This window comes from Ovis aries, chromosome 2 (assembly GCF_016772045.2).
Source record: "Ovis aries strain OAR_USU_Benz2616 breed Rambouillet chromosome 2, ARS-UI_Ramb_v3.0, whole genome shotgun sequence".
Lineage (NCBI taxonomy): Eukaryota > Metazoa > Chordata > Mammalia > Artiodactyla > Bovidae > Ovis > Ovis aries.
This window is the reverse complement of record NC_056055.1, coordinates 203,099,711-203,125,886: the sequence shown is the minus strand read 5'-3', so window position 1 is coordinate 203,125,886 and position 26,176 is coordinate 203,099,711. Positions and strand designations below refer to the sequence as shown.

The 26,176-nt window shown below is 43.7% G+C and overlaps 1 protein-coding gene and 1 long non-coding RNA gene across 7 annotated transcripts in view; one reads left to right on the top strand and one right to left on the bottom strand.

The window, feature by feature from the left end:
- LOC101102548 (aldehyde oxidase 2) overlaps positions 1-17,374 on the bottom strand; it is an 86,278-nt gene extending 68,904 nt beyond the window's left edge. For 4 of the 6 annotated variants that reach the window (XM_027965072.3, XM_012142071.5, XM_012142079.5 and 1 more), the window contains exons 1-6: positions 12,648-12,763; positions 11,416-11,524; positions 9,975-10,101; positions 7,179-7,240; positions 4,329-4,418; positions 1,413-1,493 (exon numbers count right to left, since the gene is read on the bottom strand). In XM_027965072.3, the coding sequence (XP_027820873.3) occupies positions 1,413-1,493; positions 4,329-4,418; positions 7,179-7,240; positions 9,975-10,101; positions 11,416-11,524; positions 12,648-12,685 (507 nt within the window). In that variant the 5' untranslated portion in view covers positions 12,686-12,763. Of the gene's footprint in view, positions 1-1,412; positions 1,494-4,328; positions 4,419-7,178; positions 7,241-9,974; positions 10,102-11,415; positions 11,525-12,647; positions 12,844-14,410; positions 14,478-17,163 lie in introns of those variants that run through there. The other 2 variants (XM_060410192.1, XM_042244943.2) reach the window with 2 other exon arrangements.
- LOC105610195 (uncharacterized) lies at positions 3,622-4,494 on the top strand. Its single transcript, XR_001032577.5, has 2 exons — positions 3,622-3,689; positions 4,129-4,494. It is a non-coding gene; the product is annotated as an uncharacterized LOC105610195 (long non-coding RNA).
- Positions 17,375-26,176: the final 8,802 nt, after the last annotated feature.

Sequence of the window (26,176 nt, the reverse complement as noted above, 5' to 3'; positions counted from 1 at the left end):
CCACCCCAGATCCCACCCATTACAAGGTTAACAGGAGCGTACCCCTCTTAGGTCCAACCTCTCTGATAGCTTCTCATCTGACGCAGAGTAAAAGCCAAGCAGTCTAAGTCCAGGATGGCCTGCCTCCAGCCCTGCAGCTTACTGACTTCTCTGGTTCCCTGAGTTCCTGCCAGGCTGGCCTCTGCTCTGTCCTTGATCAGGACAGGAGTTCTCCTCTCGTTGGTATCTCTGCACTTGGTGCCCCACTGCCTGGATTGCTCTTCCCCACCATGACCAGTTCCCTCTCCTACTTCAGAACTTTCATCAAATACTACCTTTTCAGAGATGTCTTCTCTGGCCAGATATTGAAAATTGCAACCCCCTGCCTCCTATCCCCCTTCACCGTTTTATTTTGTTCTCCTTATCACTTACTAACACACTGTATAACTCATCTATTATCTATACATCTATTTATCCATTTAAACTTTTTATTTTATATTAGAGTATAGCCAATTAACAATGTTGATAGCTTCAGGTGCATGGCGGAGCGACTCAGCCATACATACACATGTATCCACTCTCCCCCAAACTCCCCTCCCATCCAGGCTGCCACATAACATTGAGCAGAGTTCCCTGTACAGTAGGTCTTGTTGGTTATTCATTTAAAATATAGCAGTGTGTACATGTCCATCCCAAACTCCCTAACTATCCCTTTCCCACACACTTCCCCACTGGTAACTGTAAGTTCCTTCTCTAAGTCTGTGAGTCTGTTTCTGTATTATAAATAAATTCATTTGTATCATTTTTTAAAGATTATTTGTATAAGGGATATCATCTATTGTCTTGTTCATTGTGTGTTTCTCCAATCAGATTAGTCTCCTTGGGGGCAGGTCTTTGGGTGAGTTTTGTTCCCTGTGTGTATTCAGTACCTAGAACAGTGCCTGGCATGTTACTGAATGATTAATATTTGTTGAATATATGAATAAACATATCAGAACCCCTTCAGAAATACATATGTTATCGAATGGAACAAGTGGATGTTAGAGAGGAAAGACAGAAATGCTGACAGAGGGAAGGCTGAAGAACTGGGAGGCCCTGGAAGTGCCCCTTGAGGTCAATATCTGGGAAGGGCTGGAAAGACCGAGTTAGAAGCTGAGAAAGACTGGATTGATTGGGACAGTCAATAGGGATACATTGCAGATGGCAATGATGGAAGTAACGACAAAAACAGTTAAAATATAGCCTCAATTGAGGCTTTGGGGAATGTGTACAGGGCATCAAGGGCTGGCTGAGGCAGGCAGGGACAAGCATTCTGACTTGATAAAGAATTTCTACAATTTGATAATTTCACAGGATGGAAAAGGTGGTTTTTAAAACCTGAGCTTATAACCAGTGACATTTCAATAGCACATAAAACACCCAATCCCTCTTACCAAGAGTTCCGGAGGAAATATGAGCTCCTGGGTAGGGTCCAAGGGCTGGAACGCCTCTTTCACAAATAACTCTGTGCAAATCTTTATAAAGGGCAGAAGAAGATGGTTCCATCAGTCGGGCTCAATTGGAAACAGCATCATCATTCTTTACAGTAATAAGGCAAAATGAACACAGTAATAGCTCCGACTCTGCTTGTATGGGAAAATAGTTCAAACCAAATAGTTTTAGATAAGAATTGTGTTGACACTAAAGAAAAGAATATCCTATGACCAGTTCAAATAGTATCCTGCAAAATACAAAGACCGTCTGTGAAAACCAATCACAGGTCAATTAGTTAGGGCAATCCTCTTCACTGTGCCCCAGCCACTACCCCCTCATCTGTTAAGTTAAGGTTCAAAATGTGAAAAGCTCTGAGAAGTCCTGTAATTTAAGTAAAACATGACTCTGAACATATATGCTCTTGTGTGAGCACACACATACCCCACTTGCTTTAATAACACTAGTTGGCATTTATGGAGTGCTTACATTCCACGTGCTTTCTACACATATTAATAATTTACTTAATCCTCCCAACAACTGTACAAAGAGAGTAAATTGCCATCTCTATTTCATCTATTAGGAAACTAAAGCATGGTGAAAAGTTACCCAACTGCAATCCTCTCTAAATTAAATATGTTTTAGTTTTGGAAGTGCTTATTCTCAAGCAGTTTTCTAAAGAGTAAGGCAAATCAGGAGAGAACTGTGGGGGTGCGGGGTTGGAAGGATATATAATGGGGAAACCTGTGGAAGATGGGCTGGCTGAGCACGGCGGGGGGGGTGGGGTTGGTGGGATGGTGAAGACAGATTTGAGTTCATTATCAGCTCTGCCATAACTTGGCTGGCTCTCTGACCCTCTCAATAGAAATGTACTTAATCTCTCTAAAGATTAAGTAGAAACCTATTTTAAAAAACTGAAGTATAGTTGATTTACAATGTTATACCAATCTCTGCTGTACAGCAACGTGACTCAGTTTTACACCTATTTACATTCTTTTTAAAATATTCTTCTCCATCATGGTTTATCCTAGGGGATTAGATATAGTTCCCTGTGCTATACAGTGGGACCTTGTTGTCTATGCATTCTAAAGGCAACAGTCCGTAAATACCAACTCCAAATTCCCGGTGAAATAATGACTATTTTGAAGGGTAATTGTGACATGTAGATGAAATGCCCTGCCATGTGTCCAACACTGCCCTGCTTTTCCCTCTGTCTCTGTAAGGTCTTCCCCAGATTCTGGAAGGAAAGCTTGCATTATTCCTTGTGTAGGTCCTTAGTCGGATCGCAGACTGAGACATACCTGCCAACATCTAAAGGACCAGTTTTTGCTTTAGCTGGAATTAGAAGTGTAGGCAGTACCTGGGGGCAATAATGTGGTGTGTATCTATAACCTAGAAGTAAGATAGCGTCTGAGAATTAAAATGGAAAACAATGAATCTGAGCTGAGGAATTAAAATTCCCCTAAATAGGAGCTAGGCCAAGACTTCACAGTTAGCCCATGGAAGACAGTAACACAGCTTTAAGAGATGGGAGTGTCATGGGGCAGACACGTGCCATCTAGTAGGGCTACCTGATGGGTGGAGAGGGGTCTTCTGTGATGTTACCCTTATGATTATCAATGGCTCTGCATCCACGCTCACCAAGCAATCTTCCCCTTATATTGTGACCTCCTGCGTGTGCTTCCCTACAGGAAAGGACGTGGCTCAGTGACCATAAGATCCACCTTAAAATTGTGTTTCTCTTGATAAATGAATACTGCGGCACAGTCCAGCTTAAATATGTTCTTTTGAGTTTGGTTAAAGTGATTCAGGTGGTTGCAGAGCCCAATCATGTGTGCTCTGTGCTTAGTCGCTCAGTTGTGTCTGACTCTGTGATCCCATGGACTGTAGCCCACCAGGCTAGCCTGCCAGGCTTCTCTGTCCATGGGGATTTTCCAGGTAAGAATACTGGAGTGGGTTGCCATGCCCTCCTCCAGGGGATCTTCCCAACGCAGGAATGGAACCCAGATCTCCCACATTGCAGGCAGATTCTTTACCACTGAGCTACTAGGGACAGATTGAATTCTGGAGGCTACAAAATCCAGACTTTAGAATATTTTTAGCCCTCCAGGGGGCACTGATCCTCTGTGAAGTGGTTTTCCAGGGTGTAGCCTGCCTTCCTGGGGAACACCCCTCTCTTCCATTGCACAGCTTCCTCAGACAGAAATAAAGTGACAGGGGAGGCCAAGAATGGAAATAAGGTAGGTGTTAAGGGTAAAAACAGAACCAGCAGGGAATGACTGGGCTCAGTTTTGTGTAAGGGCAGCTCTGTTTGCTTAGCTTTCCATGTCTACAGGGAGCAGACTATTTTTCCTGTCTTCTCACTAGGAATTTTCTCTAAATAATTACTATAAGAACTTGGCAGTGGGTCTTTTTTGGGAAACTAGCATCTCTCAGAGAGCAAAGCCAGAGACTGGGGTGTTTCAGGCTGGATGTCCCAGCTGTGGGGGCCGTGACTCGCCGTCTGAGTGTGGACTGGCTCCCCAGCCTCCCTGAGGCAGCAGTGCCCTCTCTCTGCAGAGGGGAAGACAGTGCGAGAGGACAGGACGGCAGGCGCTGGGTCAGGCAAGGACAGGACTCGCAGAGCTGGGGCAAGTCTTTGTTCTCTGACCTAAACCGGCTTATGTTTTACTGTTTCAGCCTTCCGGAGAGTGAAGAGGGAAATCAGAGCGCGAGCTTTCAATCACCTCTTTACCCTGCTCCCAAATGAAAAGTGTTCCATTTGTGCCTCCACTTTGAACGTTTGTGAAAGCAGAGAATGACCATCAGCACGCACAAGCACGGTTCAGCACTGGTGTTAAGTGATACTCTTGGGGAGAAGACAAAGCAAAGGGACTCACATCTCTTTTCCTGCAAAGCGAAGAAGAATCATTTTCTTCCAGATCCAGGCAGCATTTTCCTGTTCCTTTCTGTTGACAGCCATTTGACTCCTAGGACAGAGAAATGCCTTGAGATGAAAAACTTAAAAAAAACCAAACCTATTAAAAAAAACATTATTTAAAAAAATTTTTGAGTATACTTGCTTTCCTGGAGTATAATTATGTTAGCTTGTGCTATACAACAACGTGAATCAACTCAATTATACATATACACATATCTCCTTCCTCTTGAGCCTCCCTCTCACCACCTGCCTCTCCTATGAAAAACTTTCCGACATGTAAATCAGTGTGTGCCTTAAAGGGTCTGGCAATTTAAATGAGGCTCCTAGCTTTTAAAGTCACTTTTGGTGGTTTTTATTGGAATAGGGATAATCAGAAGATCTTTCCTTTTTACTTTATTTTAAAAATATGATTCAGATACAGAACATATAATATAGATAGAATATATAATACATTTACAACATTTAATAAATAGCATAAACAATAATAAAGAATATGAAGAAATGTAAAAGAAATAAACTATCATTACTGATGAAAATTTTTATATAATATATATTTGTACTATATTTATAGTTAGTACAATATGCCTTTTTTTTTTTTTTTTACAATATGCCTTTTATTTTGACTTTTTGTTCATTTATTTGCCTGTCATTAAAGTCTTTAAAATATAGTTTTGTTGATGGCATATTAATCTATTTTCTGGCTATTCTATAAATATATTTGTAAAATTTGCCATTGATGTATACTTAATTTTTTCCCTATATTTTATAACTACAAATAACATAAACACTTCTGTTCATTGCAGGTATAGTTTTGTGTACATCTCTGAATTTTTTTTTAGGTGAATTCCTAGTTGTAGAATCACTTGATAAGATGTTTTTCAGAGCAATAACAACTGCTAGTATCATTCTCTGCAAGATTTGACAACATGGACTATTATCATTTATATAGGGACCTAAAAAAGAGAAAATAAAAAGGAAGACAAAGAAAGAAAGCAGTTTTGGAGCCAGGTCTCCCCACCATTTGCAATCTGTGTGGCACTGACTGGGAATGAAAGGACAATCAATGAATTTTGAAGCTGGTTTCCATTTGCTGGTTCTTTCATTTCCCATTTCTCCAACCTTACTTCTTGTATTTTATTCCTCAAATAGTCTCTCCTAAGTCTCTAGTAAAATACTTTCTTCCAGATACTTTAATTCTCTGTCTCTGCACAAATGTCTCAGGCTGGCAGCTTCCTGGTTCTGCCCAAGAAGCAAAAACCAGCTGAGCCAAGCCAGTAGCACTTCCTCTCTCCAGCAAAACTCTGAGCTCTCATAACAGACCATGAGCGAGTGGTAACAGAAGCAGCCAGTCTCTGCTTGTCTAGCAGATAAGCGCCTTGAGTATTCCTGCTCCGGAGCTCGCTTCCTTTCACCCGTTAAGGTTCCTGGGGTCTGTTGGCTGCACTGTGGGTCTCTGACTACAGTTTTTCCTTTATCCCCAGAGGCTGTGCCTGGAAAGGTGGATAACATCCATGTTCCAGAGGGAGAGAGGTTGCCTTTAACTTCATTTGTATTTCACAAATGTTTTCCTGTTTACACCAGTAATTTGATGGCTTTCAAGCCATACATTTTATTTCTCAGCTTGTCAACCGCTGGCTCCCCCGTGTGGCAATAGAAGATGGGACATGCGCTTGGGATGGGCCTGGCTCTGGGGAGTGGGACATACCTGTTGGTTCATTTCTAGGCCCTTGTCCACTCTTCATGGAGCTGAGGCAAGAGTACAAATGGAGGCCCTGGCCTGGGGCCTGCTGCTCTTCCTTCCTCACCCTGGTTCTGGGTGTGTACTGTGAGGGGCCTCACACACCTGTGAACCAGCCTGCAAATCCAAATTCTGTGTACTTTCTCCCTGAATAGCCAGTGTTTGGCTTCTGGAGCACATGCTGGCTGTTAAGATCTTCTCAAGGAAGATGGACTAGGGCAATAGGCCTGTTCCTGGGAGTGGGATCAAGACCATATCTGGAGCATAGTCCAGAAAAGGGTGAAGGCTTGAAGTGAGCAAGTCACTTTGGCCCTGTGGCCTCCTGAGATTGGCTGTAGGGCTAATAGCAAGCGGGTTCTCTGAAGTTTGGGATCCCCCTTGCTCGGGTCTAAGGGTAGTACTGCCTATGTCCATCCTGCCCTCTGCAGAGGGTGATCAGATGTGTTTGTCTGATCTCCCTGGCAAACACTATTTGTAGTGTCGATGGCATCCTTGATACAGTGGTAAATATTTGTTGAGTTCTAAGTGCTAAGCAAGACTTTGCTACGTGCCTGCAATTTCTCATTTGATTTTCACAGCAGCCTAGTGAGGTGTCACTATTTGGTGGGGGAATCTCTCTGTTCTCTGGTATTTGGGGTGAATTTTGGATTCTACTAAGCCTTTTTGGCTTCTTTATTTGCTCACACTTTCTCAGCTGGTCTGGATTCTCGGCACTAACCTTGCCTCCCCTAGGCAAACTCTGTATCTTTGCTTGTCTCCTTGGGTTTGCTGGAGACGTCTTCCCTGTCCTGTCCCGATGCCTTGCTGAAATTTTCATGGAAGATGTCTAGCTGGCTGGCTAGATCACCTGGCTTTCCGGTGGTGTGATGTCGAGGGTGAAAAGTAGTATAACACCCACCCTTCCCTCAACAAAGAGCTCAGACTCCTGAGTTAGATGGAGCTACTGATAACTCAATCAGTCTTCCTTACGATCTATTTGCATGGTCTAAAAACTCGACTCCTGTGTTCCCAGCCTAGACCATCTGTCACTGTTGTTCTTTCTCTGTGGGTGCCCCTGCAGCCCCTACTCACCAAACAAAAGGTCTTCCCGCTTGCGAGAATTGGCCGATACCCAGTGCAGCGGCACAGGTTACCTGATCAGAGAAAAAGCAAAGTTATCAGTATGTTTTATTTTTAGTGATTTTTACTTTATTTTTCTTTAGAAAGTTGATATGAAGACAGGTGTTTTGTTTTTGAGAATATTTGACTATCTGCTAGGCTGTTCACTGCTTTTTCCTTCCTCTTAGATAATACCCTTCCCATCACCTCAATTCTAGTTTCATTCGCTGTTTGAAAGAAGAGAATAGTCTATCTGGTGAGCTCAGTTGCATCCATCTATTAAATTATTCATTCATTCAACGTGTATCTGTTGACAACAACTATATTTCAGATACTATGTAAGAGGCAAGTGATTCTAAAACAGGAAAACATGCGTTGTTTCTAAGGCTCTATATGAGTGAAGTATCATGCCTCGACAGCTTGTTAGCAGAGCCCCTCCACATTAGGTCACTGCTTCAGAATTTCCTAGGGTATTTGTTTAAAATGCGAATCTCTGGCCTTTCTCCAATTCTAAATCAGAATGTCTGGGGACAAGCCCAGGAATCTGCATTTAAGAGGTCTGTGGTGATTCTATTGCATGGGAAAGTATGAGAGCCTCAGGTTTCCAAGGGATGACGGCGTGGGGGAGGCTGGGGTGGAGGAAGGTTAGTGTGGAATCGAGGTCATCTGGAGAGGCTCCACAAAGAAGCTCATGCTGAAGGATGAGAAAGAAATGGATTGATGGAGAGCACAGGAGGGGCGCTCGGGGTTCACAGAGCAGCGCAGGCAAAAGTGGAAACGTGCGGAGGATGGAGGGCTGCGAGGAGACTGGCCAGCGGGGAGTCACGTAGCTGAGGAGGAAGAATGAGTTCGGGAGGCCAGCTGTTGGGCATCTCTGAGTGCCGCGTGAAGGAGGGTGGATGTGGCCACGTGAGGGATGACGAGTTGCTGAAGGGCCTCACGCAGTGGAAGGACCTAAGGAAGGCAGGATTTTAGATGACTTGTTTGGATGTCCTGTAGAGGAGCAGAGAGAGTAAAGGAAGTCCACTATAACTGGAAGACTAGGAGAGCATGTGGGGCTTACTCTTCAGGCCTCAATCTAAGGATTTATGTATCTAACAGATGTCTTTTTTTTTTTTTACTTTATTTTGCTTTACAATACTGTATTGGTTTTGCCATACATTGACATGAATCCGCCACGGGTGTACATGAGTTCCCAATCCTGAACCCCCCTCCCACCTCCCACCCCATATCATCTCTCTGGATCTTCCCTGTGCACCAGCCTCAAGCATCCTGTATCTTGCATCGAACATAGACTGGCGATTCGTTTCTTACATGATAGTATACATGTTTCAATGCCATTCTCCCAAATCATCCCACCCTCTCCCTCTCCCACAGAGTCTAAAATTCCGTTCTATACATCTGTGTCTCTTTTGCTGTCTCGCATACAGGGTTATCATTACCATCTTTCTAAATTCCATATATATGTGTTAGTATACTGTATTGGTGTTTTTCTTTCTGGCTTACTTCACTCTGTATAATCGGCTCCAGTTTCATCCACCTCATTAGAACTGATTCAAATGTATTCTTTCTGATGGCTGAGTAACACTCCATTGTGTATATGTACCACAGCTTTCTTATCCATTCATCTGCTGATGGACATCTAGGTTGTTTCTTCCTGGCTATTATAAACAGTGCTGCGATGAACATTGGGGTACACGTGTCTCCTTCAATTCTAACAGATGTCTTGTTCAGCAATGGTTGATGACCCAATGTGAGGTTTGTTGAGAGGAAGCAGAAGTTGCTGCGTATGTGAATACATGTGTGCATGTGTGTGTGCACGGTCACATCCAACTGTTTGTGACCCCATAGACTGTAGCCCTCCAGACTTCTTTGTCCATGGAATTTCCCAACAATATTGGAGTGGGTTGCCATTTCCTACCCCAAGGGATCTTCCCGACCCCAGGATCAAACCTGCGTCTCTTCCATTGGCAGGTGGGTTTTTACCACTAGTGCCACCTGGGAAACCCATGAGGTTGACTGTTCCTGCAAAAAGGATATGTCTATGAACTCCTCTTTAGTAACTTAAACCCACTGTAAATTTGAAAAGATCCTTTCAACATGTGAAGGGCTGTGTTATGGGGTTGAATCGTGTCCCCAAAGATGTGCTGAGATTCCAACCTTTGGAACCTGTGAATGCGACCTTATTTGAAATTCTGCAGAGCTGCAGATGTAATCAGGTGAAGAGGAAGCCATACTCATCTTAGGGTAGGCCTTAATCCAGTGACTGGACTAGAAAAAGAGGAAAATCTGAACATAGATACACAGGGGAGAAGGCCATGAGTAGATGGAAGAAGAGATTGGAGCAATGAATCTCTAAATCAAGGAGGGCCAGGACTGCTGTCACCCACTAGAAGCTGGAAAGAGGAAAGGAAGAGTCTCTTCTAGGGCCTTGATTTCAGACTCTTTGCCTCCAGAACCATGAGAGAAGAAATTCCTGTTGTTTTCTTTTCCCAAGTTTGTGGTGCTTTGTTATGACAGCCTAAATGAAGGCAGCCAGGTAAAGTCACTGGATAGGAAAAGAGAGTGGGGTGTTAAAATGGGGGTGTGAGCCACTTGTTTGGGCAGCAAGTGCTCTGATGAGCAGCTGCTAAGCTTGACATTCTCTGCTCCTGGCGAAAGCAGCTACTTCAGAAATAATCGAGGGGGTCCCTGAGTGGGGCTGGGGTGGCATGGTAGGGGGAAGCACAGCCTGACACATGCCCCCACCTGGTCTCAGGTCAGACCTACCCGCCAGGGCTTCCAGAAGTTGCTCCTCAGAGGGCTGTGGGTGGTTCCTCAGCAGCGTGTACATGGACATCACCATCCCAGGGGTGCAGAAGCCACACTGGGTACCGTGGCTCTTGGCAATCCTCTCCTGGATGGACACAGGCACGGTCACAGGCCCTGACTTCCCACTGTCACCTCCCACCAGGGTCCAGGTCAAGCGTCTCCCTTGTCACAGTGGAATCCCCTCCCTGAGCAGTGCACCTTCACCTGCGGCAGAGTCGGCCAGCATCCCCTTTCCTTGGCTGCTCCCAGGGGAGGTGACCCAGGAACCGTGTCCTAGCATTACAGTTGCTTCTCAAGCTCAAATGTCCAGATCCCTCTACTAGGGAGTTATTGGTGCACAACCTCTATTCCCAGAGTGAGAACTCTCCAGAAATCAGTAATGACAAGGAATGTGTGTGTAATTTAAAAAACAGTTTTGTCGAGCACCTCCACATCTTTCCCAGCTTGGTTCTGAGCAGGGGTCACTTCTTTCTGAATAACTAAGAGACTCTCCACTATGGGCCTTATATTACTCTCTTCTCTAAATTCTTCTGTGTGGATCAAAAGGAGCTCTACTTTCAAAGGTCCAAGATTTTGGTCTGTGTTCTAGATCCTGGCTATTTAAAGTCCAGTCCGTGGACTGGCAGCGTTGTTGTTGGTCCCACCTGTGATCTTGTAAGAAATGTGGGACCTCAGGTCTCTGTTTCAAACCTTCTGAATCAGGATCTGCATTTTTAGAAAGCTCCTGGCTGATTGATTTTTAGGCTTGAGAAGGCTTGCTCTGGATGCAGACCTTAGTGTAATCCTAGGATTTGGGCTTATCGGTCTTGGGGTAAGCATCCTCTCTGACATTCTCAGAGACTCTAGTAAACTCTGCTGGGTCTTTTGCCTTTGCTGACATTCCTGGAATTGATTCCTATGTGGTTAAATTCAGATGACTCCTGCCTGGTAGTACTTGCAGCATTAGTGTGTCTGAATGTATGACTTCCCAAACCCCTGTGCCGATAACTCAGAGATTGGTGTGTTTCTGCCCATACGTGTCACAGTACTCTTAAAACTCCATCCCACAGGGAATAAACCTAAATTTTATCCTGTCATCCTTGAGATGTTTTATTCTATGCATAATACCCTCTGTGTAATATTTATTCTGCATTACAGTCTAATATGCATTAATTAATATTTTGATCATGCTGTTACTATTCAAGCAGACAAAATAAGAAGAAAGATGATCAGCTAGTGAAATGTGGATGTATTTCTAGGTTTCTTTTAAGTCATTTAACAGATATTATTATCTGGATCAATGTGTATCTAAAGCTTCTACTTTCTGGACCACAACATAGAAGCCCTAGGCGGCACAGTCAACACAGCTTTGATTACAAAGATAGGGTTAAGAAGTGAGAAAATTGGGATGTGCTCTTACCTGCACGGGGTGAAGCCTGGTTTTGATGCTTCCAACACCTTCCACAGTGGTGACAGCAGCCCCATACAGAGAGCAGATGGGCACCAGGCAGGCAGTGACAGAGAAGTGTCTTTATGTGAGAAGCACAGGGAAAATCAACAGGAGTAAGACCGTTCTGCCTGGTGGGAATGTGGGAACGAAGAAGTGCAGCCGAACCCCTCCCCTCAACCGGCCTGTCATTCAGTCTAGAGGGTGGGGAACTGGAGGGGTGACCAGGAGGGAGAATTAGAGTCTTGTCCGCTGACTGTATCATCTGTAATAATTGGGGTTCTTAGGGGGAATATGGGCATTCTGAACCTCAGAAACACTTTCCAAGCCTAAAACAGACCCAGCTGGATCTGGATTTAGTGGGAATGGACTTGTCTCATCAGAAATAAGTTAGACGTCAATTATTACTCATTACAGCATTAATCCCATAACAGGTAAAAGGCCCACCTTGTCTTTTAACCATATTTGAGAATTTTTTTTTGCCTGTTTATTTTAAACTCTGTATAAGGTTATTCAGCAGAGTTGGAAGGCCTGTGTCCTGAGGCCATTTTTCACAATCTTGGGCCTGTGGATTTGGGAGCAGTCCAAGTACTAGAATCTGGCCCTTAATGAAATGCTGAAATCATGGGCTGGGTTCAGTCTAATAATAAAAACAGCCAGAAAATGTGGGCCTGAGTTCTTGTTATATGGCTTACTAATTGTATGACTGAACAAGTCACTTCATTTTTCTGAACCTCAGTTTCCTCACCTGTCAAATGAATGTTTGGCCTAAATTGGAGTTCCATTTTTTTTGGCCACACCACACAGCATGTGGAATCTGCAGCATGCCAGATCTTCCTCCAGCAGGGATCAAACCTGTGTCCCTTGCAGTGGAAGCACAGAGTCCTAACTGCTGGATCACCAGGGAGGTCCCTAAGTTGGGGTTTCTTAACTGGGATGCATCAGTGGGCCTTGGGAGATCCATGACCCCCTGGAAACTGTGTAAAACATTATTAGTTTCTTTTTGTGATTAATTTTTATTGGAGTATAGTTGCTTTACAGTGTTGTGCATTAGTAGTTTCTGTAAAAGCACAGGCTTTCATCAGATTTTCAGAGAGGTCTAAGACCTAGACAGGGTTAGAATCACAGAGCTGGAAGGCCTCTGAGAGCGTCCTCAGCTGTGAGAGGAGAATGCGAGCCTGACTTCCGGGCATCTGGGTGGATACCTTATCTCCTGGGACGTGGGGTCTCGCTTAGACACCATCACGGTGCAGGCACCGCAGCCTCCTCTTCCGCAGGCGTACTTGGTTCCTGTGAGGCGCACTGGGAGGGCCGGTCAAGGAAAGACTCCTGGTGGACATGTCGCCTCCATTAGAGCTTCCTCCCTAGGGTGTTGCTAGTGAGGAAAGTCTCCTTTGTGAAGTGAGATGCAGGTCTGAGAAGACATTCCCCTGCCTCCAAGCCTCAGTTAAGACCAGTCTGTGTCTTACTAGCTGTGTGACGCTGCACACACAAACCTCTCCCTACCTGTTTTCTCACTAGCAATGAGGGAACAGCAGTATCTACTTGATCTTCACAGGCTTATCGTAAGTATCTTGTCAGATAACAGAAGTAAAAGCCCTTAGAAAAATCCTATTTCATTACAGGTAGTCTTCTGGGTTCCGATTACGTAATTGGAAGGGAAGCATTTATTTTTAGCAGGTTAATGTATTGCTAGTTTTTCTCAGTTATCTGTACTGCATTTGAAACCCAGTCAGTGAGCCTTCAGAGAAAACTCCCATCCTTATTTTCGTATCCCACTGGAGTACCTCTCTTCTCCCTCTTGGTCCAGGTGCAATCCCAAGGCCCAGCCCCTGCTCCTCTCTTTAGTCATTTTTCTCCTCAATTGTTGTCCATTTCCAAACAGTTTATGGATTAGATAAACTAGTAATTAACTAGACTGTCTAAGAAGACTTTGGAATCGCTGGCTTTTTAAAAAAAGCAATATGGCTTGTTCATCTAAATTAAGTCATAACCATAAATGCTTATCAGAGAGTATGTGAATGAGTTGGAGTGGGCTGAGTATACCTGGAGAGCTTGGGCCCCCTTTTAGATGGAGGATGACAGACAGGCTCCACCCAGCTCTAAGCAAGACTGCTGCCAGGTAAGAATATTTGACATTGGGAGAATGACATTCTAACATGTATACTATCATGTGAATTGAATCGCCAGTCTATGTCTGACGCAGGATGCAGCATGCTTGGGGCTGGTGCATGGGGATGACCCAGAGAGATGTTTTGGGGAGGGAGGTGGGAGGGGGGTTCATGTTTGGGAATGCATGTAAGAATTAAAGATTTTAAAATTTAAAAATAAAATAAAATTTAAAAAAAATTTTAAAAAAGAGGAAAAAAAAATAAAAAATAAAAAATAAAAAAAGAATATTTGACAGTGAGTGATAAACCATGTGGGCTTTTAAACAAAACTTGTAATTTCTGTCTTTAAAAAATTTGCCTTCTTCGAAAGATACACTAGATTTATCAGTTAAAATATGTTAACCATTCTGAGAATAAATTTCAGAATATAGGAAGTTGAGGGAAAACCTCTCGTGAGAAAATAGATGTTGAAAAAGGTAATCTCCTATGACAAGCGCTCTTCCTAAATCTGGAGAATTTGGTTTTCCTCCAGGGTAAGGTACATGCAAAACAAACCTCTCTTATATAACCACCCTCCTGGGGAGCTGGAAGGCCCTTAAAGGAATAATTAGTGCTGAAGGAAAGAGCTTAGCTTCTATTTCATGGCTATTAAATCAAGATATAAGAAACTCTGGGGAAACTTCATCCTTTCCAAATAGCTCAATTAACTTAATATCCTTAGAACCATTGCCAAGAGCAAAAAGAGAATGAGGGCCAAGGGGCCTGGCTGTTTACAGATAGGGAAGTTTGATTAATTTGCGTAATCACAGCTAGCCTAAGCTTTAAGGCAAACACAGACCTGGCCAAGACTCTGACCAAAAGGATCCAGTTCTTTCTTAGGAAGCTCAAGAGAGTGACTTCTGGGTCTGCATTCCTCTCAATCACCTGTATTGGAAACAGAGAGGAGACTATTATGGGGACTGAATGGGTGACCCAGTGAGATGCAGGAGACCAAGAGACAAAAGCTTGATCTCTGGGTTGGGAAGATCCCCTGAAGGAGGGCATGGCAACCCACTCCATTATTCTTACCTGGAGAATCCCATGGACAGAGGAGACTTGTGGGCTACAGTCCAAGGGGTCACAAAGAGTCAGACACAACTGAAGTGACCTAGCACACATGCACATATCAACTAATTCTGTATAATGGAAGCTGAACAGAAAAATTAAGGTTATAAATAGAAAAATAAAGAATGCCCCACTTCTTATCCTCCTGAGTTTGAGAATCAAAATACATTGCTAGAATAGAGTGCTTCTGGTGTTTTGGGCCCAGCGCTGAGGTCCTCTATAAGCATCTCAGTTCCGTTCAGTTCAGTCGCTCAGTCGTGTCTGACTCTTTGCGACCCCATGAATCGCAGCACGCCAGGCCTCCCTGTCCATCACCAACTCCCGGAGTTCACTCAGACTCACGTCCATCGAGTCAGTGATGCCATCCAGCCATCGCATCCTCTGTCGTCCCCTTCTCCTCCTGCCCCCAAATCCCTCCCAGCATCAGAGTCTTTTCCAATGAGTCAACTCTTCACATGAGGTGGCCAAAGTACTGGAGTTTCAGCTTCAGCATCATTCCTTCCAAAGAAATCCCAGGGTTGATCTCCTTTAGAATGGACTGGTTGGATCTCCTTGTAGTCCAAGGGACTCTCAAGAGTCTTCTCCAACACCACAGTTCAAAAACATCACTTCTTCGGTTCTCAGCTTTCTTCACCGTCCAACTCTCACATCCATACATGACCACTGGAAAAACCATAGCCTTGACTAGATGGACCTTTGTTGGCAAAGTAATGTCTCTGCTTTTGAATATGCTATCTAGGTTGGTCATAACTTTTCTTCCAAGGAGTAAGTGTCTTTTAATTTCATGGCTGCAATCACCACGTGCAGTGATTTTGGAGCCCCCAAAAATAAAGTCAGCTATTGTTTCCACTGTTTCCCCATCTATTTGCCATGAAGTGATGGGACCAGATGCCATGATCTTCGTTTTCTGAATGTTGAGCTTTAAGCCAACTTTTTCACTCTCCTCTTTCATGTTCATCAAGAGGCTCTTTAGTTCTTCTTCACTTTCTGCCATGAGGGTGGTGTCATCTGCATATCTGAGGTTATTGATATTTCTCCTGGCAATCTTGATTCCAGCTGGTGCTTCCTCCAGCCCAGCGTTTCTCAGGATGTACTCTGTATATAAATTAAATAAGCAGGGTGACAATATACAGCCTTGACATACTCCTTTTCCTATTTGGAACCAGTCTGTTGTTCCCCGTCCAGTTCTAACTGTTGCTTCCTGACTTGCATATCGGTTTCTCAAGAGGCAGGTTAGGTGGTCTGGTATTCTCATCTCTTCCAGACTTTTCCACAGTTTATTGTGATCCACACAGTCAAAGGCTTTGGCTTAGTCAATAAAACAGAAATAGATGTTTTTCTGGAACTCTCTTGCTTTTTCAATGATCCAGCAGATGTTGGCAATTTGATCTCTGATTCTTCTGCCTTTTCTAAAACTAGCTTGAATAGCTGGAAGTTCACAGTTCACGTATTGCTGAAGCCTGGCTTGGAGAATTTTGAGCATTACTTTACTAGCATGTGAGATGAGTGCAATTGTGCAGTAGTTTGAGCATTCTTTGGCATTGCCTTTCTTTGGGATTGGAATGAAAACTGACCTTTTCCAGTCCTGTGGCCACTGCTGAGTTTTCCAAGTTTGCTGGCATATTGAGTGCAGCACTTTCACAGCATCATCTTTTAGGATTTGAAATAGCTCAACTGGAATTCCATCACCTCCACTAGCTTTGTTCGTAGTGATGCTTTCTAAGGCCCACTTGACTTCACATTCCAGGATGTCTGGCTCTAGGTGAGTGATCACACCATTCAGGTATGACCTAAATCAAATCCCTTATGATTATACAGTGGGAGTGAGAAATAGATTTAAGGGACTAGATCTGATAGAGTGCCTGATGAACTATGGATGGAGGTTCGTGACATTGTATAGGCGACAGGGATCAAGACCATCCCCATGGAAAAGAAATGCAAAAAAGCAAAATGGCTGTCTGCGGAGGCCTTACAAATAGCTGCGAAGAGAAGAGAAGTGAAAAGCAAAGGAGAAAAAGAAAGATATAAGCATCTGAATGCAGAGTTCCAAAGAATAGCAAGGAGAGATAAGAAAGCCTTCCTCAGTGATCAATGCAAAGAAATAGCGGAAAACAACAGAATGGGAAAGACTAGAGATCTCTATAAGCATTTAAGAGGTTTCTAATCAATGAAAGAAGCGTCTCTCTGTCGATCTCTACAATAGCCGTAAAGCCGGGCACCCTGAGGTTCAGGAAAGTGAGGTGACTTGTAGAAGGTTGTGCAGTAAACGGTGGAGCTGGATTGGAGCCCAGGCCTGTGACGGGGCACCTGTCTTTACCCCCAGTGCTTTATCACTTCTCCCACTCCCTGGTGGAGAGTACAACAGGCCGAAGTAAACAGGTTCCCAGGCTCTGGCTTCTTGTCCCTGATTGGAGGGTCCTCAACCCAAACAGGCCACATGTGCTCCCCTCAGGCTAGAAGTTTCCTGCTGACTCTGCAAACCGTGGTGGCGATACCCAACACTTACCTTCCTCCCGTTCACAAAGAAAACCAGCTCATCCGATCTCGATGGGCAAGGCATTGCACCTGGAGATGAAGTTTTGCCTTACAGCTCTAGGGGGAGTGCTCTCTGGAGCCAGCTGTAGGGTTGAGCAGCCAGGATTTAGGTCCAAGCAACTGAAGTCTCTCCTGGTGTGGAAGCAGACAGTATGGAGCTCCAGGGAGCAGAGCAAGGGGGTGGAGACTACCGGGCTTCATGGCCTTTTAAGTCAAGGGCATCTGCGTGGCCCGGCCTCCCAACTCTGCCTCACTTGGCCTTCCACCAATCCTGGCTTCCAGGCTTGCTTGTGGCCAGCGCCCGCCTCTTCTTGCATCCTCAGAAGTTGGAGGGCTTCACTGTGAAAACTATAAACAACCGTCTAAACTCAAAGCCCCTCTGCACATTAACTCAGCTCCAGGAACAGGTCCTGGATGGATTTTCTCCTTCTCTGAGAGAGCTAGCAGTGGGCTCTCTGAGACCTCCCACTTTCACCCAACCTTTTTCTAATTCTAGCTGCAGAAATGTCTCCTCATACAGAATCATGTGGACCAGTTCAGTCTGTGCCCTGACGTGGAGGTGTGGGATGTCTCATCCACTTAGCTTCTTGATGCCCTTCCTTTCCACCTACAGGATTATTCCACTGGAAAAGAGGGTCTAGTTTAGTCAGCTACTCAACAGATAAATAAACTGGGGCCCAGATAGGTGAGGGCATTCCCTGGTGGCTCAGATGGTAAAGAATCTGCGTGCAACGCAGGAGACCTGGGTTCAATCCCTGGGTTAGAAAGATCCCCTGGAGAAGGGAATGGCTACCCACTCCAGTATTCTTGCATGGAGAATTCCATGAACAGAGGAGCCTAGTAGGCTATAGTCGATGGGGTTGCAAAGAGTTGGACATGACCAAGCAACTGAACACAGGTGACATCCATAACTCAGGGTCATGCAAAGAGTAAGTGGCAAAATGGGAACTGAAACCAAGCTCTCTGGCTTAAAACATCTGACGGATTCATTACTTAAAAAAGAAAATATCATTTTTGATCTGTTTGAAGAACTCCAGTTAGATATCTGTGGATAAAATCAAGCAGTTCTTATTCTTTCAGTGAAATGAATGCCCAGGCTTGGCCTAATGGATGGATGAAGCAGGTCCTTCGTGCCTGTGTGGTCTGGTTTCAGGAGAGAAGGCAAGGCCTCTCTGTTTACTAACCCTTCCTGGCTCACCGATGTTATCAACCCCTTGTTTTAAGGTGAACTCACTGTGTGCCGATGCCTCAGGCCAGGGATAGCAAAGACCTGGCAACCTCCTGACTTGGCTGATTGAGGAAGATCCTCTTTCCCACTTCCTGGTGGCTCAGCGGTAAAGTCTGCCTGCTATGCAGGAGCTGCAGGAAACAAAGGTTTGATCCCTGGGTTGGTAAGATCCCCTGGAGGAGGGCATGGGAATCCACTCCAGTATTCTTGCCTGGAGAATCCCATGGACAGAGGAGCCTGGCAGGCTACAGTCCATGGGGTCACAAAGAGTCAGATACGACTGAAGTGACTTAGCACGCACGCACGCTGTTTCCCAGTTGATCTGGATGTGGCTTCAGATTCTTCCCAGCAGAGCTAGTCCAGAAAACACTTCCTGGTTGAAGGGAGCTGACCTGACAGCTTCCAACTGTCTTCACAGCTCTAATTCCTGGGTCCAGGCATTCTTGCTTCATATACCCGTGGAGACAAGTGTTTACACCATGTGTACGTGTCCGGGTGCCGCGGCCAGCACAAGCAAGAGTCACACCTGCACAGGGAGAGAACGGAGCGTCCCCGCTAAGAAAATAAGAGATAGACAAAAGATGGGGTTGAGAGGATCAGCCCAAAATGGCTGATACCTTGCTTTATTGTGCTGCAGTATATATAGGGTAAAGTACGTGACTTAAGGCACTCACAAGGTTGTTTTTTAATCTCAGGATACAATCACCAGACCCTTACCATTGTATACAGAACACAATCAGAATATCTATCTTCTATGAAATATACACAATAAGATAATCTATCTTCTATGAAATGTTGCCGAAACCAAACATCTTGGAGCCTTAAGGGTTATAAAAACTCTTGAGGGTGGCGGGACAGGGAGCTTAGGCACGTGTCCTAGGGCCTGGCATACCTGCCAGGGAGCTCCCAAGACTTAACCCTTCACGGGCAGTCCCCCGCAGCTCCCCTCTCTTTATTTTTTAAAAGCTCCATAAGATGTTGGTGTTGCAACATGTTTTTATGTATTAAAACTCTCATATGTAGAAATTCTTTAACAATGCTACGAATAAGACAAGGAGCTAGACAAATTATGATAAGCACAACAGTCAGAACCGCGCCCATAGCAATTATACTTCGCCACAGTGAATGAAGGCTAGGAAAGTTAGAAAATAAATTTTGTAAAAAATTATTGACGGTATCAGCTATATTCAAAGTAGCTTTTGGAGAATTTTCGATGTCAAGAATTTCATTGTGCAATTGTAAAAGATCTAAAGAAACATTAGTATTAAACCAAATTCCTTGCAGATGTTTTTTCACCTTATCCCACGGAAAGTCAGAAGTATTGTAAGGCTTTTTTGTAACACAAATCCATTTATAATTAGCATGGCATTGAATTTTCATGCGAAAATTAATGCTCTGAACTTGTTCTCCTAGAACTCTAACTACATCATATAAAGCGGATAATCTATCTTCTATTTTTTTATCTATATCTTCTTGAGTTCCCATTACTTTAGTAACATTATATGACAAGGAATCTACAGTATGAGCAGCTTGAATGGATTGTGCTAAAGATACAGAAGCAGTAACAGCAGTTGCTATAAGGGTGATTAAAGATACTATACCCAGAATAATCAGGCTCAGACCTCTTTTAGGACGGCTAAGAGCCGTATTAATGCGTTGTAACAATTCTAAAGCAGTTTCATCATACCATTCTTCAGTTATTTCAACAGGTAACATTACAAAAGCAGGTTGTTTTACTATTATAACTTGTTCTCCTTTGGCTACACCTCTAATGCAATTAGTAAGTATGCAATTAGAACAATTTAAATGATAAATATTCAATGACAGCGTTATTTCCATATGGCCTTGTATCAACATGAATGGGTAAGGAACACAAGCTCGGGGATATAAAAATCCTGTAACTCCCACATCACCATATTTGCTCCCACTAATATTGGGCTGTAAATATAGACTATTGCCATGACCAAAAGCAGCCAAAAGTTTCCACAGTTCAGTTTGAAATATAGGAGCAGTGTTTACAGAGAGAATGGGTGGATGCTGTCCTCGATATTCGGGGAAATCAGGTGTTCCTCCAGGTGCCCAGTCCCATAAAAGGGTGGTATTGTCATTGTTGATGTTATACACCGATGCAATTCGTGCTCGACATAAAGTCCAAGGAGTGTCTATTCCTATGCCGATGCTTAAATTTTTGTCACAAAACGGAATGTCGAGGGGTCCGGTTCCGTCACGGTACGATCTCTTTCCGGTTTTTTCATCAATGCCTGAAATAGTCACTCGAGGATAGGATATATCAGCTGACACCTGTATACAATGAGGATGCTGTGATTGATAAGAAAAGCACATAGGGTATTGAGTAGTAAGGCCATAAAAGGAGATATTGGCTTGCTGAGGAGAAATGTGAATATCTGATTTTCCTCCTAAAAGACTTGTATCATTAACATATACAGGTACTGTTTCTTTATCCCATCCTAAGGATTGAATCATAGGCGGATCAGGAATGTATGCCCAAAAAGCCGCAGCTGCCCCGTTTTGTATCCGCTGTAACAATAATAATAACATGATCAGTATATTAGTAGGTGTCACTGGAGGTTGTACATGAGCCTCATTCCAAGCATAACGCATCAGCGCCTCAATTTGCCTCTGGGTAGGCAGCTCACTCGTGGGCTCACTCAGTGTCATGCATTGCATTTGATGTGTCAGGGAGTTCCTCTGCTGCGCGTACCAGCCTTTCCGGAATCCAGCGCGGCGCTTCGGCATCCTGTGGAAAAACACAAACATGCCCTCGTCCCCATATTAGTACAGGGTCTGGCCCATACCACAGATTGGTAAGTGGATCCTTCCATCGCACAAGTGGTTTTTTGCATGAGGATCGTTCTCCCCAAAAACGCTGGGCTGCTGAATTGCCTTCTGCGTCTAAAGTTAAAAAATTTAAAACATAAAGAGCATGGTTTAAGGCGTTATGCGGTGAGGGGCTATACAGTTCATTCCCCTTTTTTGTTTTAATAATTGATGTTTAAGGCGTTGATGGGCTCGTTCCACAATACCTTGTCCCTGTGGATTATAAGGAATTCCTGTTTTATGATGAATTTGGAAAGAAAGACAAAAACGTTGAAAAGAACGGCTAGTATAACCAGGTCCATTATCTGTTTTAAGGGTTTGTGGGATTCCTGAAGTAGAAAAGCAAAACAGCAAATGTTGAATACAGTGACGTGTTGATTCTCCAGTGTGAAGGGAAGCCATGAGAAAATTGGAAAAGTGTCAATAGAAACATGAACATATTTAAGACGCCCAAATTGAGGAATGTGAGTAACATCTGTTTGCCAGAGGTGATTAGGGCGTAAACCTCGAGGGTTGACACCATATTGAGGGAGAACAAAGAATTGAGGACAAGTAGAGCAAGATTTAACAATTTGCCGTGCAGCTTCACGGGAAATTTTAAATTGCAAGCGTAAAGAATGACTATTTTGGTGATGTAAATCATGGGATTTTCGGGCTGCATCAATAGCTGATTGGAAAAACACTTGTTTAGTAAGAACGTCCGCAGTGTGATTGCCTTGTACGAGGGGCACCAGGAAGGGTGGAGTGTGCACGAATATGTCCAAAGAAACAGGGGTGTTGGCGGCAATGGAGAACCTGTTGAATCAATGTAAATAAGTTAAGAACTTCAGGAGAGGTGGTGCCGATAATTGGAACAGTTTCAATCATCTGTAAGGCACCGACCACATAGGAGCTGTCTGTAAATAAATTGAAGGAAGTAGGTACAGTTAGCAACGCTTGGTGGACTGCAAATAATTCCACAACTTGAGCAGAAGAAAAACTGGTTTGTGCGTAATAGGTTTGATGGTTAATGATTAAAGCTGCAGTTCCATTAGAAGATCCATCTGTAAATATAAGTGTCGCTTCGGGAATAGGTTGTCGGCGAACTATTTTTGGAAAAATAAAGGCATGAGAGCTAGCAAATTGTAACAATTTATCAGAAGGGTAATGATGAGTAATCCGTCCGGGGTAATTTGCAAAAGCTATAGACCAATTATCTGAAAATTGAAAAAGCCAATCTTGTTGTTCTAAAGCATAAGGAACACAAATGAAGGGGGTTCCATACCAAAATATTGGATGGCCTCGTGACGTCCCTTTGCTATAATTTTTGCAACAAGTTCATAGTAAGGGAGCAGATGTTTAGTTGGAGTAGCAGACAAATATATCCATCGCAAAGGTTTATCTTGATAGAGAACCCCTGTGGGTGCTCGGGGGTAGGAAGTATATACAAACCCCATGATCGTTGGTAATCACAATAAGTAATCTGTTGTTGTCTAATAGCTTCTTCTATTGATTGTAAAGCAGTTCGTCCTTCTAAAGAAAGTGTTCGGGGTGACGCAGGATCAGAGTCACCTTTAAGGATGTCAAATAATGGCTGCAAGGTATAAGTGGGTAATTTTAAATAAGGACGTATCCAATTAATGTCTCCTAAAAGTTTTTGAAAGTCATTTAGAGTTTTTAAATGGTCAGTCTGCAGTTTTACCAATTGGGTATTATAAACACGAGGATATAAGGAGAAACCCAAATAATTATAAGGAAAATGAGTCTGAATTTTTCATCAGCAATAACAAGACCATTAAGGCTTAAATGTTGTTTTAGAATCGAAAAAGCTTGATACAATAGATGTTCGTCAGCATGAGCTAGTAATATATCATCCATATAATGAACCAAATATAGCTGAGGAAAACGTTGACGAACCGGAGCTATTGCTGTAGCAACAAATTTTGGCACAGCGTAGGGCTATTAGTCATTCCTTGCGGGAGAACTCTCCATTGATAGCGTTGCATAGGCTCTTTAAAATTAACAGAGGGTAAACTGAAAGCAAATCTTTTGCAATCTTGAGGTGCAAGAGGAATAGTGTAAAAACAATCTTTTAAATCTATAACAATGATATAGGATTTATCAGGTATAGCAGAAGGAGTGGGCAACCCAGGTTGTAGGGCTCCCATATGCATCATTGTTTCATTTACCTTACGAAGATCTTGTAGCAATCTCCATTTCCCAGACTTCTTTTTAATAACAAAAATTGGGAATTCCAAGCAGAGGTAGAGGGTTCAATATGCCCAAGTCTCAGCTGTTCCTGCACCAGCTGTTGTGCGGCAGAAAGTTTTTCCTGTGTTAGGGGCCACTGATCGACCCATACCGGTTCCTCAGATTTCCAATCAATAGGATCGGCATGCGTCACAGGAGAATCAGAGGTCCCTAGGAAAACACCCCAAGCCTTTTCGATCTTGATTAGGTTTTTAAATCAAGGGGCAAAATGATGCCTTGATGTTGTTTACCTAAACCTTGATTTGGAAGTAAGCCCTGATCTAACATCAAATCTGTCACAGTGGGTGAAGGACTATATAAATAAACACCCATTTTGCTCAATATATCACGCCCCCATAGATTAACTGGAAGATAGGGCAGAATATAAGGTTTAAATTGGCCTGTATGTCCATCTTTATCCTTCCAAGTAAGAAGGGATGAACTCTGTTCTGGATTGGTAGTTTGGCCAATACCCTGGAGAGTGGAAATAGCCATCTGTTTTGGCCATGTAGTAGGCCAATATTTATCAGAAATAACACTAATATCGGCCCCTGTATCAAGCACTCCACGGAAAAGCTTACCATTAATGCGTAGCTCAAGTTCTGGTCGTGCCTCGGTAACATTTTGCACCCAATAGGCGTCAGAGGACCCGAAACCTTTATCTTGACGGTCTCGGTTAATTGTTTTCCCTGTATGACTAATGGAACTAAAAGAAGTTGAGCTATACGCTGTCCTGCATTGATTACAATAATTTTGTTAGGAGCGGAGGCTAATATTTTTATCTCTCCTGTATAATCAGAGTCAATCACACCAGGATGAATAAGTATTCCTTTTAAAGACGCACTGCTGCGCCCTAAAAGCAGTCCAGCTGTCCCTGGAGGTAAAGGCCCAAACACTCCTGTGGCAAGGGTTTGGACCCCCATCTCGGGAGTTAATACTGTGTAGGAGGTGGCACAGAGGTCCAATCCCGCGCTGCCTCTTGTGGCTCGATAGAGGTCTGCAATGGTCCTTTTGGAACCTGCAGTGTTGCCCCATAACATTGTTTCGGGGCCAGGGGCTGGCCCCTCACCCAGTTTCCCGAAACCGGGGGCAAAGGATTACCTTGAACATCCGTTTTGGAATGGCAATCCCGCGCCCAATGCTTTCCTTTTTTACAGCGTGGGCACAAATTAGGAGTGTTAACAGGGCTTTGTTGTTTTTGAGGGCACACTGCAGCCCGATGGCCAGGCTGACCACAAACAAAGCAACCCGAATTACCTGACTTTTGAAGTCCTTTCTTGTTCCGGGCTTGCTGCTGGAAAAGTACCTCTTTATGCTTTTTCCTTGTAATGCTGCTGCCATAGCAATGCCTTGCATGTAGGAGGGTCCAATGTCAGCACAAATGCGAATAAAATCAGACAGATCTCCCTTTTTTCGATAAGGTCTTAAAGCAGCTTGACAAGCAGAGTTAGCGTTTTCAAAAGCCAATTGTTTTGCCAATACCATCCCAGCCTTTTCATCTGACATTATCTTACCTATAGTATCTAAAAGTCGTGCCACGAAGTCCTGGTAAGGCTCATCAGGTCCCTGCCGGACTTTTGAAAGATCCTCTGTCTTAGTACTGGAGCTAGGAAGTTTTTTCCATGCCTGCCGAGCCGCATTTGATATTTGTGCATATGCACCAGGTAAGAAATTAAGTTGAGTATCAGTAGCCTGGTAAGGGCCTTCACCAATCAACATTTCATAGGAGGTCTGTATACCTTGCTGTCGGTTAACATCAGCTATACGAGCACATTGTTCAAAAATTCAGATTTCCATAATAAATAATCTCCCCTGAGAGACATGCCCTAGCTGTCTGCTTCCAATCATTTGGAGGTAAAGCTTGAGTACCCAAATTTTCTATCATAGCAATGGTGAATGGAGCGGTAGGACCGTATTGTGAGCAAGCAATCTTTAACTCTTTCAGTTGTTTAAAAGGCAGTGATTCATAATAACGCTGGTTGTTATTTTCAAAGACAGGAAAAGCAAGAGAAAAATCAGAGACAACCTCACCAAGTCGCTGTGCCTGTCTCAATGCCTTTTGCAGCGGAGACATGTTCTCAGACGGTGGAGGGGGCCCTGGAGGGGATCGAGACCAGCCACAACAGAAGGAGCATAAGCAGGGGGAAGAGGCGGAGCAGAAGGAGATTTGGCATTGTTACTAGGAAGCTTGATTCCTGCGTTCTGTAAAGCAATAGTGAGGTTTTTAAAGCATTCAACCAATTCATCTTTAGATGTTAACGCCCCTTTTCTTGTGCTAAAAACCCCAATCTTCTTGATGGTATTTAGCAGCTTCTTCGTCTAATTCTGCCTCATCTGTGGATGAAAGTAAATCATCATTATCTGAAGGACGTAATAAGTTAGAAAACGGAGGGTCGCTTTCAACCCCCTCGGGAACAGCATACCTGGGTTCCGAATCAGGAACATGGAGAGGATCTTCTTCCTGTTTTAATAAATTTCCTAAACGTTTTAATTCATCATTATCAAAGTCCAGGCAGTCACGAATTAGTGTCCAAAAGGATAAAGTTTCGACAGGGATTTTTTCAGGGCCATGTAAAGTATAATGAGTCCGAATTTGTTCCCCTACCTTCTTCCATGTCTCCAAATTTACTGTACCTTCTCTGGGGAACCAAGGGCAAACTTCCTCGATGAATGAAAGAAAATTGATTAA